At 38.7% G+C, this 13,374-nt stretch overlaps 1 protein-coding gene across 12 annotated transcripts in view; it reads right to left on the bottom strand.

Moving 5' to 3' along the window:
- MAST4 (microtubule associated serine/threonine kinase family member 4) overlaps window positions 1–13,374 on the bottom strand; it is a 632,006-nt gene that overhangs the window by 68,834 nt on the left and 549,798 nt on the right. For all 12 annotated transcript variants that reach the window (XM_056541555.1, XM_056541557.1, XM_056541556.1 and 9 more), the window contains 4 exons: window positions 10,225–10,300; window positions 9,017–9,226; window positions 2,621–2,722; window positions 2,045–2,177 (listed from right to left, as the gene is read on the bottom strand). In XM_056541555.1, coding sequence (XP_056397530.1) covers window positions 2,045–2,177; window positions 2,621–2,722; window positions 9,017–9,226; window positions 10,225–10,300 — 521 coding nt within the window. The remainder of the gene's footprint in view (window positions 1–2,044; window positions 2,178–2,620; window positions 2,723–9,016; window positions 9,227–10,224; window positions 10,301–13,374) is intronic.

The following is a 13,374-nucleotide window of genomic DNA, read 5'->3' as shown; positions in this document are numbered from 1 at the left end:
ATACCATTAAACATCTGCCTTTTTTTATGTCATTGATTTAATCCATTTCTGTAGACCGGCTCTATAGAAAGAGAGAAAAAAAAATAAAAAAAAAGGAAAAGACGGCAATTTCAAAACCACAGGGAAAAAAAAAATCTTCCTTTGGGAAATAGATGAGAAATGCACCGGTATCTAGCAGATGATGAATCTGTTGTGGTCCAAGCTTTCAAAGCAGCATCTATTCATGTGCTATTATCAACCAATAATTCATGCGTGACTACTCTATTAGGAATATTTGGTCATCATGAAGGCAGCTGCTGCCGGGTTCAAATCCTGTGCTGCCGCCGTGGATACCCCTTCAACTTGCTTGTTTGCAAACATTATGAAAAGGTTACAATTTGGCAGATAAGAGATGAAGCCCGGCTCTTTACAGGTTGTAGCTGAAGGTAAGATTGCTCAGCTGCTAACAACAAAAAATATATAATTCTGTTTTTGGCGAACGTAGAATCCCAATGCCACTCATAAAAAATAAATAAAAAAAAACATGTCTCCAGCAACAAGATTAGGTAGCAGTAGTGGCTATTTAATAATGTCGGCCCTTCTTGCTGCATTACAAAGGGATTCTGTAAAATCTGTGTAGAAAAATTTCCTTGGTGCTGTTTTAAAGAAACCAATGTAGTGACTTTCATTTTTAACATGGCGCCTTTTTCAGAAGTTGAAGAATAATGAATACAGGCATGTCAATTTTAAAATTCCCTTTTTTGGCTGGGCAAGAGAATGTGCTACACGAAAAATGACATTACTGAAATCAGGCTATAAGCTTTTTGGGATGTGTATTTTTATTTGAATATTAATATGAAAAAAAAAAAAAAATAATAATAATAATAATAATAAAAAGTAAAAAAAAAACTCTAAAAAGTTCAGCTTTCCCATTGACCATCAGAGCAGTCACAACAGGACAAGGTTTCCTGTTTTCGGCATCTTATCTGCCAATCCTGCAGCACTGTCACAGACATTACTATACATAGGCACTACATGCAGCTCCCCTGTCTTGTTCTGGTCTCTAGAGCAGAGGTCTCCAAACCAAGGCCCTTCCAGCGGTTGCAAACCTACAACTCCCAGCATGCCCGGACAGCCAATGGCTGTCCCGTCATGCTGGGAGTTCAAGTTTGGCAAAACATCTTGAGGGCGACAGTTTGAAGACCACTGCTTTAACGGAGTAGCTTGTGTTCACTTTCTGCAGACTCTTTTAATCTTTTTACAATTATCAGAAGTTTCATGCTGCCCAAACCACAAGCAGCATAAAAGGGCACATTTCCCGTATTACAATCGGCTAATGATGTCAGGGATATCATTGTTCAAAATCAAGCTGGAAACAATGAAAAAAGTCATTTAGGAGGTCTTAGCAGCTTCTCATGCCCTGCTGGGATTGATTGACAGTCCTATTCATAGAGAGAGAGGTCTGTCAATCTAGCCCAGTGGGGTGGGGAAAAGCCAGCTAAGGCTGCCCTGGTGACTAATAAGAAGGTTTTCAATGTACTTATAAGGTTAGGTTCACACGATGGAGTTTCCGAGTGCACCCAGCGCCAGAGGACCATGAGAACATTGCCATCCCCCCAGACGGAAATGACTGCAGAGCGGATTCCGCCTTCCCAAACGTTCGCCACTGTGCACACTCCTAAGGGGAATTCTGGTCATATAAATTTTTGTAAACTGGTTGTCTTTGTAAAGCTCCTATCTACCTCTAAATATTTACCAATTTCTGGGCATTTTCTAAAATGTCTACCCATTTCTAAAGAACAACAATCAGTAACAACCTGACGGTTCACATGTACTTACACTGATCTATCCTACTTCTAAACGTTTCTTAGTTAGCAGTGACAAAGAGTACATATGAAGCGTTACACGCCATGACCCCCCCCCCAACAAAAAAAAATATATAAAAATAAAAAGTCTAGGAGCAATAAACACAATTTATGAAAAGCTCCAAAACTGAGTAGGACCTAAGCTATTTCCATCACTAAGTAAAGCTTTGTAGCCTGATTAAAATACACCATCTGCTTACCTTCAAGAGGATCTTTGTTGAGCCCTAGTTGACTGATGATATACCTTGGGATGTCAGTTTTGATACCTTGCCCCTCTTTGGCATGGCCTTCTGCTGCTTCCAAAAGGTAATAAAACTCTTCAGGATCAAACTCCTAAGTTATCAAAAAAAAAAAAAAAAAAAGACGTAAACAACAATTAGACAATTTTTGAATTTTAGATACATCACAAACACGAATAGCCTACGATTTAGAAATAAAAAAGGGTTTGTCCAGTTAAGGGATCTTTGGCAGTCAAATTACATTTATATTAGAATACATCAGCCATGGTGGTATGATCATGAAACTCTAGACTGTCTCATTCCAGCCTTCTCCGTGAAAATGGAACACCGGAAAAACGGACTTCTAAAAGATTTGGTATTGTCGAAACTTAGAGTACAGAGAGCCTACAGTAATTCCAACCCAAAGCAGAAACCATTTGTCAGAAACCATCAATTTTCCTTGGATTAAAAAGAGCCTATTGAATAACCATTATTTCCCCATAATTTCCCTAATGCAAAGATCAAAAGGCGAATGCAAAGTTTTTAATAATTTCTTACCAGGCATTCCAACAAGCGGGCCGGGCGTGCAATTACAATTAGGATTCTCTGGGCCAGTTGTTTGATAAAGGCCAATTCTCCACTTTCTGACCTCTCTTGAGCCTATGAAGATCAAAGGACAGAAAAGGTAAAACAGATTTGAATGGCTACAATAGAGGCTATCATAAATATGCTACAAAACTAAGGTATAATAAAGAGGGGGTCAAATAAGACTGTATTCTTATCATGCTACATGAACAAGTTCAGTGTATGAGCGGAAAAAGCTTCTGATGAGTACATGAAATATACCCATTGACAAATAGGCCTATTGACACGACAAAGGCCAAAAGAGCACACATCAGAAATCTGCAACAGGGAATATACCAACATATACCAGAAGCATAATGTGAATCAAGGCTAACCTATTGGTATAATATGTGTTAAAGTGTAACTCTCATTAAAACATTTTTTTGCTATTGCACTCCTTATGGTAAATAAAAAAATATTTCTAATATACTTGGTATAAAAAAAAAAAAAAAGAAGTTTTCTATGTTTTATTTGTGCTTAAAAAAGCTCAAGAGAATATTTTCCCCATCTCATACACAGACTTTGGACCAAAGTCCAGACACAGGAAGTGCAGCCTGGAGTGCTGAGGGGTGTGTGTCCAACCTCATCCAATCATAGCTCCTCTCACACTTAATTGCCATATGCTGTTGGTTGGACACACACCCTCAGCACTCCAGGCTGCACTTCCTGCGTTTGGGCTTCGGTCTAAAGTCTGTGTATAAGATGGGGAAAAATGTGCTCTTGAGCTTTTTTAAGCACAAATAAAACATAGAAAACATAATTTTTTTTAAAACAAAGTATATTATAAATATTTTTTATTTACCATAAGGAGTATGGCGCAAAAATTAGTTTTAATGAGGGTGACCATTTGAAAAGAAAAAACTGATACCAGAAAAACATACTAACTCCATGGTGTTAAATCCAGGACCACAGCGCTGCAAGGAAACACATGAAAAAAAACATTTTTTGTTTTTTAAATGACCATACTTTCATGGTATACATCAGCATATCAGCAGAACAGCATGCTGACATATACTTTGCCATACCTAATAGCCACTATGTTTTGTCTGTTTTTAAACATGTGTTTTCTGTGTGACCCAAATGCGCAGGCAGGTGCGCTGTTGTCCTGCAAAATTATGCTCTAAAACAAAAAGGGCAGCTTAAAAGGTAAAGGAGTACTCCGGAGGGAAAAACTAAAATTTAAATCGATTGGTGCCAGAAAGGTATGCAGATTTGTAAATTACTTCTATTAAAAAATCTTAACACTTTTAGTACTTATCAGCTGTTGTATGCTCCAGAGGATTTTGTGCAGTTCTTACCAGTCTGACCACAGTGCTCTCTGCTGCCACCTCTGTCCGTGTCAGGAACTGTCCAGAGCAGGATAGGTTTGCTATGGGGATTTGCTCCTGCTCTGGACAGTTCGTGACACGGACAGAGGTGTCAGCAGAGAGCACTGTGGTCAAACTGGAAAGAACTACGCAACTTCCTCTAGAGCATACAGCAGCTGATAAGTACTGGAAGGGTTAAGAATTTTTAATAGAAGTAATTTACAAATCTGTTTAACTTTCTGGCACCAGTTGATTTAAAAAAAAAAAAATCTCTGGAATACCTTCTTAAATTTGTTTTAGCTGTAAATGTCTTTTCTTGTATTTCTCTTCCAACATTCAGTAACTGTGGGAACTGAGTACACAGCTTAGCGGCAGAAACCATTTATCTTTATCATTATGTATGAGATGTCAGAACCTGACTAAGTAAGTGTCTTCGGTGGTCAGTGAGGAGAGAACTTTCCAATTGTCTTTAGCTTTTAAACCATGAAACCAAAACAGACAAACCATAACCCAGGGGAGTTGGGCAGATCCGTCTAATTAAGTATACAAGTGTCTGCACTGAGTAATGTAGATGGAGGTGCAATGCACTGGGCTCTACCAAACACTGTGAATTTATGCCTTCTTATCTCTAATTGCTTGTTAAGTCCCAAAGACCTCAGTTTATAAACTCTTGAGACGGACCACAACGTTCTCACAATGAATAACAGAATTCACGCGCAGCATGCTTCTAGCTGGGCTATAGTCTCAAAAACAGCCCATATACTCCACATCTATCACTGTATTAGGAACATAGAGATACATAGAAAACCATTGTTTAGGCCTCGGTTATATGGGTGCTGCCTTTTTAGCATGACTAAACTCTCTGTATGGCCATGTTCACACATTGAAATTTCAGAGCGGAATACTGGGAAAAAAATCAGTTCACAAAATTCCGTTGTTACAGTGTCCCATTGTTTTCAAAGGGATTCTTCTGCCATGGCGGAATTTCCGTGGCGGAAACACCTGCAGTCGAGATGCCGTTTCTGGCCTCCGCAGAAAGAATTGACATGTCGATTGTTTTTGCGGAATCCTCACGGAAATGATTTGGTGTCTAAGGAGATGGGGTATTTCTGAGCAGTCCTAGTGGTGGCAGACAATCCACAAAAACGCCAACGTGTGAACATGGCTTAAGGGTATTCCTGTTATCAAGTGGACACAGAGTGCATACAATCCTCCATACAGCATTGCTGCTTTTAAGCAGTGGTCTCCAAACTGTGGACCTCCAGATGTTGAAAGACTACAACTCCCAGCATGCCAGGACAGCCGTTGGCTGTCCGGGCATGCTGGGAGTTGTAGTTTTGCAACATCTTGGAGACCACTGCTCTTTAGGAACACAAATCATAACAATATTTTAATCGTTTTGTTCATTTTCTGAAGTTTCCTTTAAAAAAAAAAAAATAAACAAAATGTATCATTCAGCTGAACATATGCCGCGGATTTTCTGCTGCGGATTTTCTGCTGCAGACTTCATGCTATACCATTAAATTACCATTAGAAAATCTGCAGCCTATAAATTATCAGTGAACATACACTTAATCTGTATTGTAACCCAGGATGGAGCGTTTAGTTTCCCTGCAGCACCACCACAGGTGAAATGAGGCATTACACAGTTCCCACTAAAATCAATGGGCTGTTACATGGACATGCTAGGTCTACCAAAGTGAGAGAAGCTCTCTTGCACCCACTCTCCGTTCTCTAATAGATGAAAGGTCCTAATAAGCGGGGGGGGGACCTCCTTAAAATCTAAGTGTTCGGTCAATGGCTATATTCGTTTTAGTGCCCAAAATTCCCTAAAGGGTATTTGTAAAATGTGCTCTCTAAACCTTTGTAAAAGCAGAAACATGAAAACTGATTATTTCACTAGATCAGTTATTCACGTTTTTGGAAATTTTTTCCCCCATGAACAACACTTAAAGGTGTACTCCGCCCCTAGATATTTTTTCCCCTATACAAAGGATAGGGGATAAGATGTCTGATCGCTGGGGTCCTGCCGCTGGGGACCCCCATGATCTCCCTGTTGCACCTGGCGTTCGTTTAGAGCGTCAGGTGCAGCACCGGGGGCTCGTGACATCAGGGCTATGCCCCCTCAATACAAGTCTAAGAGGGGGTGTAACGACCATGATGGCAATAGATTTGAATTGAGGGGGCATGGCCGTTAGGTCACATGCTGGGCAAGACCGTGACATCACAAGCCGCAGCCCCACATCGGTAGTCATCCGGCACGGAGCAAAGTTTGCTCCGTGCACCAGATGTCTGGGGTGCCGCAGCCGAGACTACGGGGGAGCCCAGCGGTGGGTAGGGGATAAGATGTCTAGGGGCGAAGTACCCCTTTAACAATTATATAGAGTACAGTTGATAAGCATCTAACTGCTAGAGGTCTGATTCTGGGACCCCCACCAATCACGAGAATGAGGATCCATATAAACTAAGTGGCGGTCGGGCATGCTTTCTGCTGCTCCGTTCCACTGTAATGGACTGTCAGAGATAGCTAAGTGTTGTACTCATGGATTAAAACAAGCATTAGCCGGCATGCCTATTCTGTAGATAGGTGGAGAACTACATTTCTGCTGTCCCATTCACACAGCAGATTTTCTGCTGCGGAAATTCTTAATTCCGGATTCTGCAAAAAGAATGAACAGGTCAATTCTTTTTGGGGAATTCCGCAGCAGAGTCTCACTGTAGTCAATGGGACTCTGACTTTCATCGGTGTTTGTGTTGAGCGCAGGAAATTCTGCATACATTAAACACATATTCCGCATGGAATAAACAAAACTGCAAAAAATCCAGTGGAAGCTTGATAGAATGGAATATGAGCGGAAGCATGGAAATTCCACCATGTGAACATAGCCAAAGACGGAATTCTTATAGTCTGATGGCCAATCAAATTTTGATGGTCATAGTCATACAGCATATCAAAATTACAGAAACCCAAGTGAAAATGAATATGGCCATGTGGTCTGTGCAGAGGTCTAGTAGGGACTTTTATAGACACAATGGGGCCTTTTATTTTTACTTGTAATCTCTTTTAAGCTGCAGTAGATGGTTCAGTATTAGTCTGATTCATTACATCGGTCACACTTAGCGGCATCACACCCATTCACGTGCAATGCCAAACTCTCAAGTGGTAGTTGCAGGACAATATTTAAAGTAATAATATTATGCCCCACCCCTTTGATTTCACATTAGAATTGAAATATATGTCACTGTGTATCGTATGCAGTTATTACATCAGGCCAGTGATTCAGCATTGTGACCTTGTACTTACCAGCAATTAACATAACACAACTTTAATTATTAGACTGTCTCCTTATGGGTCACCTGCTCCTTCACTTAATGGTTAATGTCCGAGTCTGTGCGGACTAATTTACAATGTAATCTTTAAGCAGTCAGAGCTTGGCCAGCTCTAAAAAAAACTTACTGCATATTGTATTATTGATTTCCCCCCCCCCATAAATCATTAGTACGGTATATGCAAAGATAGTATACTCTTCCACCAACCCTTTCCATAGACTATTAGGGGCAGCATGTAACTTATCCTTCAGTGAACCACTAGTCTGACTTTTCTCTCAGGGCATACTTGAGTAGACTTAAGTAAATGCTAAGATAAGAAAGAGGGAGAGGCAGGAAAGGAGCCTGGTAAATGGTAAGGGAAGCATTGTTCTCTGATAAAATACATGGGACTAAGTTTCTTATATTTGCTTGTACTATTGATTTATGTAAAGTCTGTTGAAATTACAGCAACCATTAAAAGCTGTGAGAAATTGACAATATATTGGAAATCCTTTACATTTTTATTATACTATCAGTCACTTATTTGCTGTAGGAGTAACACCCCATTAATAAGAGTACCATTTTTCTTTTCCATACCAGATTTCCCTGAGGGTATCATTCCCTGGTGGCAGGGATTTGTGCCCGCTCTCCTGTGGCTATTTTTTTTTTTCTGGCAATTTACTCTGAGACAGATTATCCTTGTTAGCTTTAATGTCATCAGCCTTGGACTTTTGAGACTGACAGGTTTTATATGGGGCTTCCAGGTGCTCCACATGTTTTGTTCACAACTTGCAATAACTAAGGTATCCACATCTCTCATTAGATATAGGTATGTTAAATGGAGAAAGAAACATGTCACTACATAGAATCTGTAGCATGTGTTCAGCTCACCGCTCTCTGACAATACTTGGTGCTAGTGAGGTATTCCTGACCAAATGCTATATACTGAAATTTCATTGGAGCATTGAAGGTCACAAAAAATCAGCTATTGGGATCAATGTTTCAAACGTTTGCATATTATTTAATGATGTATTGCACCTTAACATACGGAGATAGACTGTATAAATATGAGGACATTATAAAAATAACTGCAGTATTGTAGTGGTAACCAGGTATCTCAAGAGTTTGAGATACAATGGCAATATGACACCATTTTAATTCAAAGTCTCTTTACTTAAAGTATATATATATTTTAAGTTGTTTCCTTTTATTGAAAAAAAAAAAAAACACTTTTCTAATAGGTCATCATTAAATATTTAGCTCAGTTTCTCTTCTACAGCCTGCATGTTTTTACACACAATGCAGGCTGTCTCTTATTGGGTGAAATCAGAGAAGCAGCTTGACAGCTTGGTCGTCAACCCTTATCTCCTGTCTCCTGAACAAACTCCTGAGCTGAATTGCGACCAGATCAAAGTTGGCCTCCGTTCTGGATAGGAGAAATAAATGCTGTAGACTTAGTCATCATGCAGCTCAGGCAGACTGTGCACTGATCAAGATACAACAGCCTGCATTATATGTAAAAACATACAAGCTGTAGAAGAGAGTAAGCATAATTTTTAATAAAAACCTAGGGGAGGGGATAAATATTATATTTGCACCAAAACAAGTACAAAATATACATTTAAAAGTATAACATCTGTTTAACTCCACAAACCATTCATTGCTAGTCTGAATATGGCTACATTTTAAGATATTTAGCGAGACTGTGATTTACCTCTTGTAATAAATTTTCTAATTTTTGCTGCAACTCCAGAAAATATCTTGAGGTTATGAGACCTTGGTGGGATTTGTCCAGGCAATCTCGTGCCAACTCCACTATCTGATGGTGTGTGAAGCTAAGCACGCCATCTGGTAGCGGAAGCACGCTGTCAGGGGAATAGTTGGTGATAATGTCCTGAAGTCGCTCTTCCATCTGAGCCGTGGCCTGCGGAAATATAAGCATTGAATACAAATGTCATAAGTTACCTGTCAAATTGTGCAAGCTTTACCCAAGTTACAGCCAACAACAATAACATGTCTACTACAAGTGAGTTCACCAAGAGGCGTACAGACGTAAACAATAAATAAAATGTAATTTATTGATTGTATATTGAAAAGATATGCAATTTAACAAAGTTGGAGCATCAATGTTTCACAGTTTTCATGGTCTCAGCTTGTTGGCACTTAATTTCTCACTTCCAGGGTATAGTCACACAGTACCACATCTGCCCTCTCACTTAAAGGGGTACTCCAGAGGAAAAATGGTTTAGAAAGTTATACAGATCTGTAAAATACTTATAATTAAAAATCTTAATCCTTCCAGTACATAGCTGCTGTATACTAAGAGGAAGTTGTGTAGTACTTTCCAGTCTGACCACAATACTCTCGGCTGACACCTCTGTCCATGTGAGAAACTGTCCACAGCATGAGCAAATCTCTCTTGCTCTGGACAGTTCCTGACACAGATAGAGGAGGCAGCAGAGAGCACTGTGCTAAGACTGAAAAGAACTACACAACTTCCTCTGTAGTATACAGCAGCTGATAAGTACTTGAAGGATTAAGATTTTTTTTTAACAGAAGTAATTTACAAATATTTATTACTTGGGAATTGTCAGGTTACATCAGTAATTTCCAAACAGGGTGCCTCAAGCGATTGCAAAACTACAACTTCCAGCATGCTTTGCAACAGCTGGACACACACTGTTTTAAAACATTATAGTATCAGTTATTTTGACAGAAAGAAAATGTATTTATATATTTATGACACACTATATATATATATATATATATATATACATACATACACATATATAGCTTTAAAAAAAAATGTCTAGCTTTACACGCAGGATGAATATAGACCCATTTACACTATGACAGAGAACTAAGGAATTCTAAAAACACAACAGAGAGTTCATACAAAAACAGAAAATTGTCTTAAATTACCTTAGGGAATCGTTCCTTGTACACATGGTTCATCATAATTATCTCGTGGTCACAGCAGGCGGGTGTTCGTCCAGGGCTGTAAACACACAATTTACTCGCTATTAAGAGCAGTTCATACATCAAAACAATTACTTTCAATAACAGACTTAACAGTACAAAAAAGCAGTCAGGATCGTATGTATATCTAATTAAATAAAAAAAGGAAAAAAAAGCTAAACTGGAGGACGCCAACCTGTGTGTCCTGACCTACAGCAGAATTTAAATGAACACTTCACTTCAGAACTGGAACCATCACGTATAGCGGCTATAAACGTTATTGTCTATTTCACATCCTGATCTGGGAGGTTAGAAGATAAACGCTAATGTGAACGCAATGAGGTTTCGTATGTTTTACCACTTATATCCGCACCCCCATTGAGAAGAAGATCACAATATGCACAGTCATGTCAAAAAATAGGACAACATTTTAGCCATCATTAAAATATAAAAAAAAACATATAAAAGGAAATGTATCAGAAAATTGCATATCAATGGTCTATTCACACGTACAGTATTCTGCGCAGATTTGATGTGCAGCATTTTCTGCTTCAGATTTCCATGTAAACTGAATGACTGAACACAGCTTGAAATCCTGCGCATCAAATCTGCGCAGAATACTGTACGTGTGAATAGACCCTTAAGAATTTTTTTTATTATACTTTTTAGTGTGTGATATTTTTTATATTTTTTTTTATTTATTTTTTTTGTACTATTTACAGAATAAGATCTTGAAATATTTCAGTTTCCACACTGGCCAGCAGGAATAATAGGCTGCTGCTCCCTGTTCTCAGAAGGTCACTCGTCAGCTTTGCTGTGTAAACTGAAACATGATGAGCAGAGTCATCTCAAAACCATTAGAGGGTGGGTAATAGAAGGGAAGCTCTATTATACTACTGGAGGCCTAGATAAGACAAAATAGCAAAAATATGCATGTAATGGGCCGTTCCATTTACTTAGAGCATTGACTGCATATTACATAGTCTATGCTAGGCAACAAAGCTGCTCCTCATCTAGCAGTTTGCGAGGATCATACTGATGAAAATGTCTGTCAAAATCCTTGACCAAGATTTTTCACACAACTTATCATTCATCGACAATCTGTAAAATTTTGGCACCTTCATCTAACAGTTCCAAAAAAAACTCCTGTTAGGGTATGTTCACACTGCGGAATTCCCGCAGATTTCCATGAGCGGAATTCGGCCACTGAAATTGTTCCATGCAAAGAGCATGTTCATTCTTTGCGCGGAAGTCCGCGAGCATTGCATAGCTGTCAATGGTGACGGCGCAGTGCCGCGCGGCCACCAGACTGAATCTCCGCTTGCTGCATTCAGCGAGTGGAGATTCTGCAGTGCGAACATACCCTTAAAGGGGTTATCCAACATTAGAAAAACAGAGCTAATTTCATCCAAAAGCAGCACCAATCCTGTCCTTAGGTTGCGTTTAGAATTACAACTTGGCTCCTTTCACTTCAATAGTATTGAGTAGCAATACCACACACAACCTGGTCCTCTTAAACTTAATCTGAAAGGCATATATAGCAAATAATCTAAACCTAAACAGAGTTGTTTACTAAGAAGTGGGGAAAAAAATAGGAAAAGTGATTTAGCAGCAGTCAGGCCATGATATTCTCTAAATCAACCTGCATTAGTAATCAGATTTTTTTTAAATGTACATTTAGGAAAGAACTTCTTGACCCGAAATATGATGGTGCAGTATATAGACACTGGTAGAGAATCATGAAAAATGTATATAACAGGGAGTTATGATGAAGACGACACATCAAATGCAATATTCTTCATTTGATAACTTTAATGGATAAAAGTAATGTCTTGGTTTTTTAGGGCTTACATTGAATACAAAAAGCTAATTAAAATCTGCATCAGAAATCTGAAGATTCAGATGCTGACGTCACAATTTCAGATTTTTAGAAATGTGGATTAGCCACATACAATGGCCACCCAACTTGTTTTTTGTGCAGAATCTATGTAGAAATGTCTTGATAATGTTGTATATCACATTTTTCGCCAAGCAGACTTTCAAATGCTTGTCGGTAATATATGCACCATATAGATCCCGATCAATGTAAAGTAATTAAGAAATTTGGGCCAAAACTTGCATGTATTACCCGAGTAAATGTGTCATTATATGGAAGTTCAACAACTTCTGTAATACATGCTACTACCAATTGTAATTTGAGAACCTTAACAACTGCAAGATGGTTCAGACTGACCATTACTGATGCTTAAATACTATAGGAGAGATTTATGACTTTTTTTTTTTACTTGTTAGTTGTCTATTTTGCATGTTTGTTTTTTAAGAAATGTTGGATTTGCATAATTTTTTCTTTACTGATTATTTAGTGATTTCTGAAAAATTGTCTTGTAAGCCACTTTAAATGCAGTAGTCATTAAGCGATTTTAAGAAAATAAGCAATATTACAATGTAATGGTTAACAAAACTGCAAACCCGCACCTTCAGTAGAAACCTGCTTTACAATGCAAGAAATGGTTTTGTAAAGTAATTTTGTTAGTTTGGGTAGACTTGTACATCATTTATCACAAATGAGACTATATGATAAATCAGGGACGTGCACAAACATTTTGGGGGACAGGGGCTTAACTGAAAAAAAGGGCACTTCCCATAGTTATTTATATAAATGTCCACATAATAATGCCAGACTGCCCAGCACTGCCTAGGGCACTTTTAGGAGTAATGTAAAAAGGGCAGGTGCTCAAGCCCCCTTTCTAGTCAACTTGTGCACGTCCCTGTGATAAATTATGTGCATGCCTGCCCAAAAACTTGCAACAATAAATAGTTGACACTTGACTCCCACACTAGTAAGGCGGGAGAACTTGCAGCCCACTAAAAAACTCACCCAAGCAGTAATAAACTGAAGGACATGAGAAATGACATCTATGAGATTAAGGGGTATTCTGGTGGGAAACAATTTTCTTTTAAATCAACTGATGCCAAAAAGTTAAAAAGATTTGTAAATGACTTCTATTTAAAAATCTTAATCCTTCCAGTACTTATCAGCTGCTGTATACTACAGAGGAAGATGTGTAGTTATTTTCTGTCTGACCACAGTGCTCTCTGCTGACACCTCTGTCC

The sequence above is a fragment of the Hyla sarda genome, chromosome 1 (genome assembly GCF_029499605.1).
Source record: "Hyla sarda isolate aHylSar1 chromosome 1, aHylSar1.hap1, whole genome shotgun sequence".
Lineage (NCBI taxonomy): Eukaryota > Metazoa > Chordata > Amphibia > Anura > Hylidae > Hyla > Hyla sarda.
Note: the sequence above shows the minus strand (reverse complement) of the source record. Positions and strands in the feature narration are given on the sequence as shown.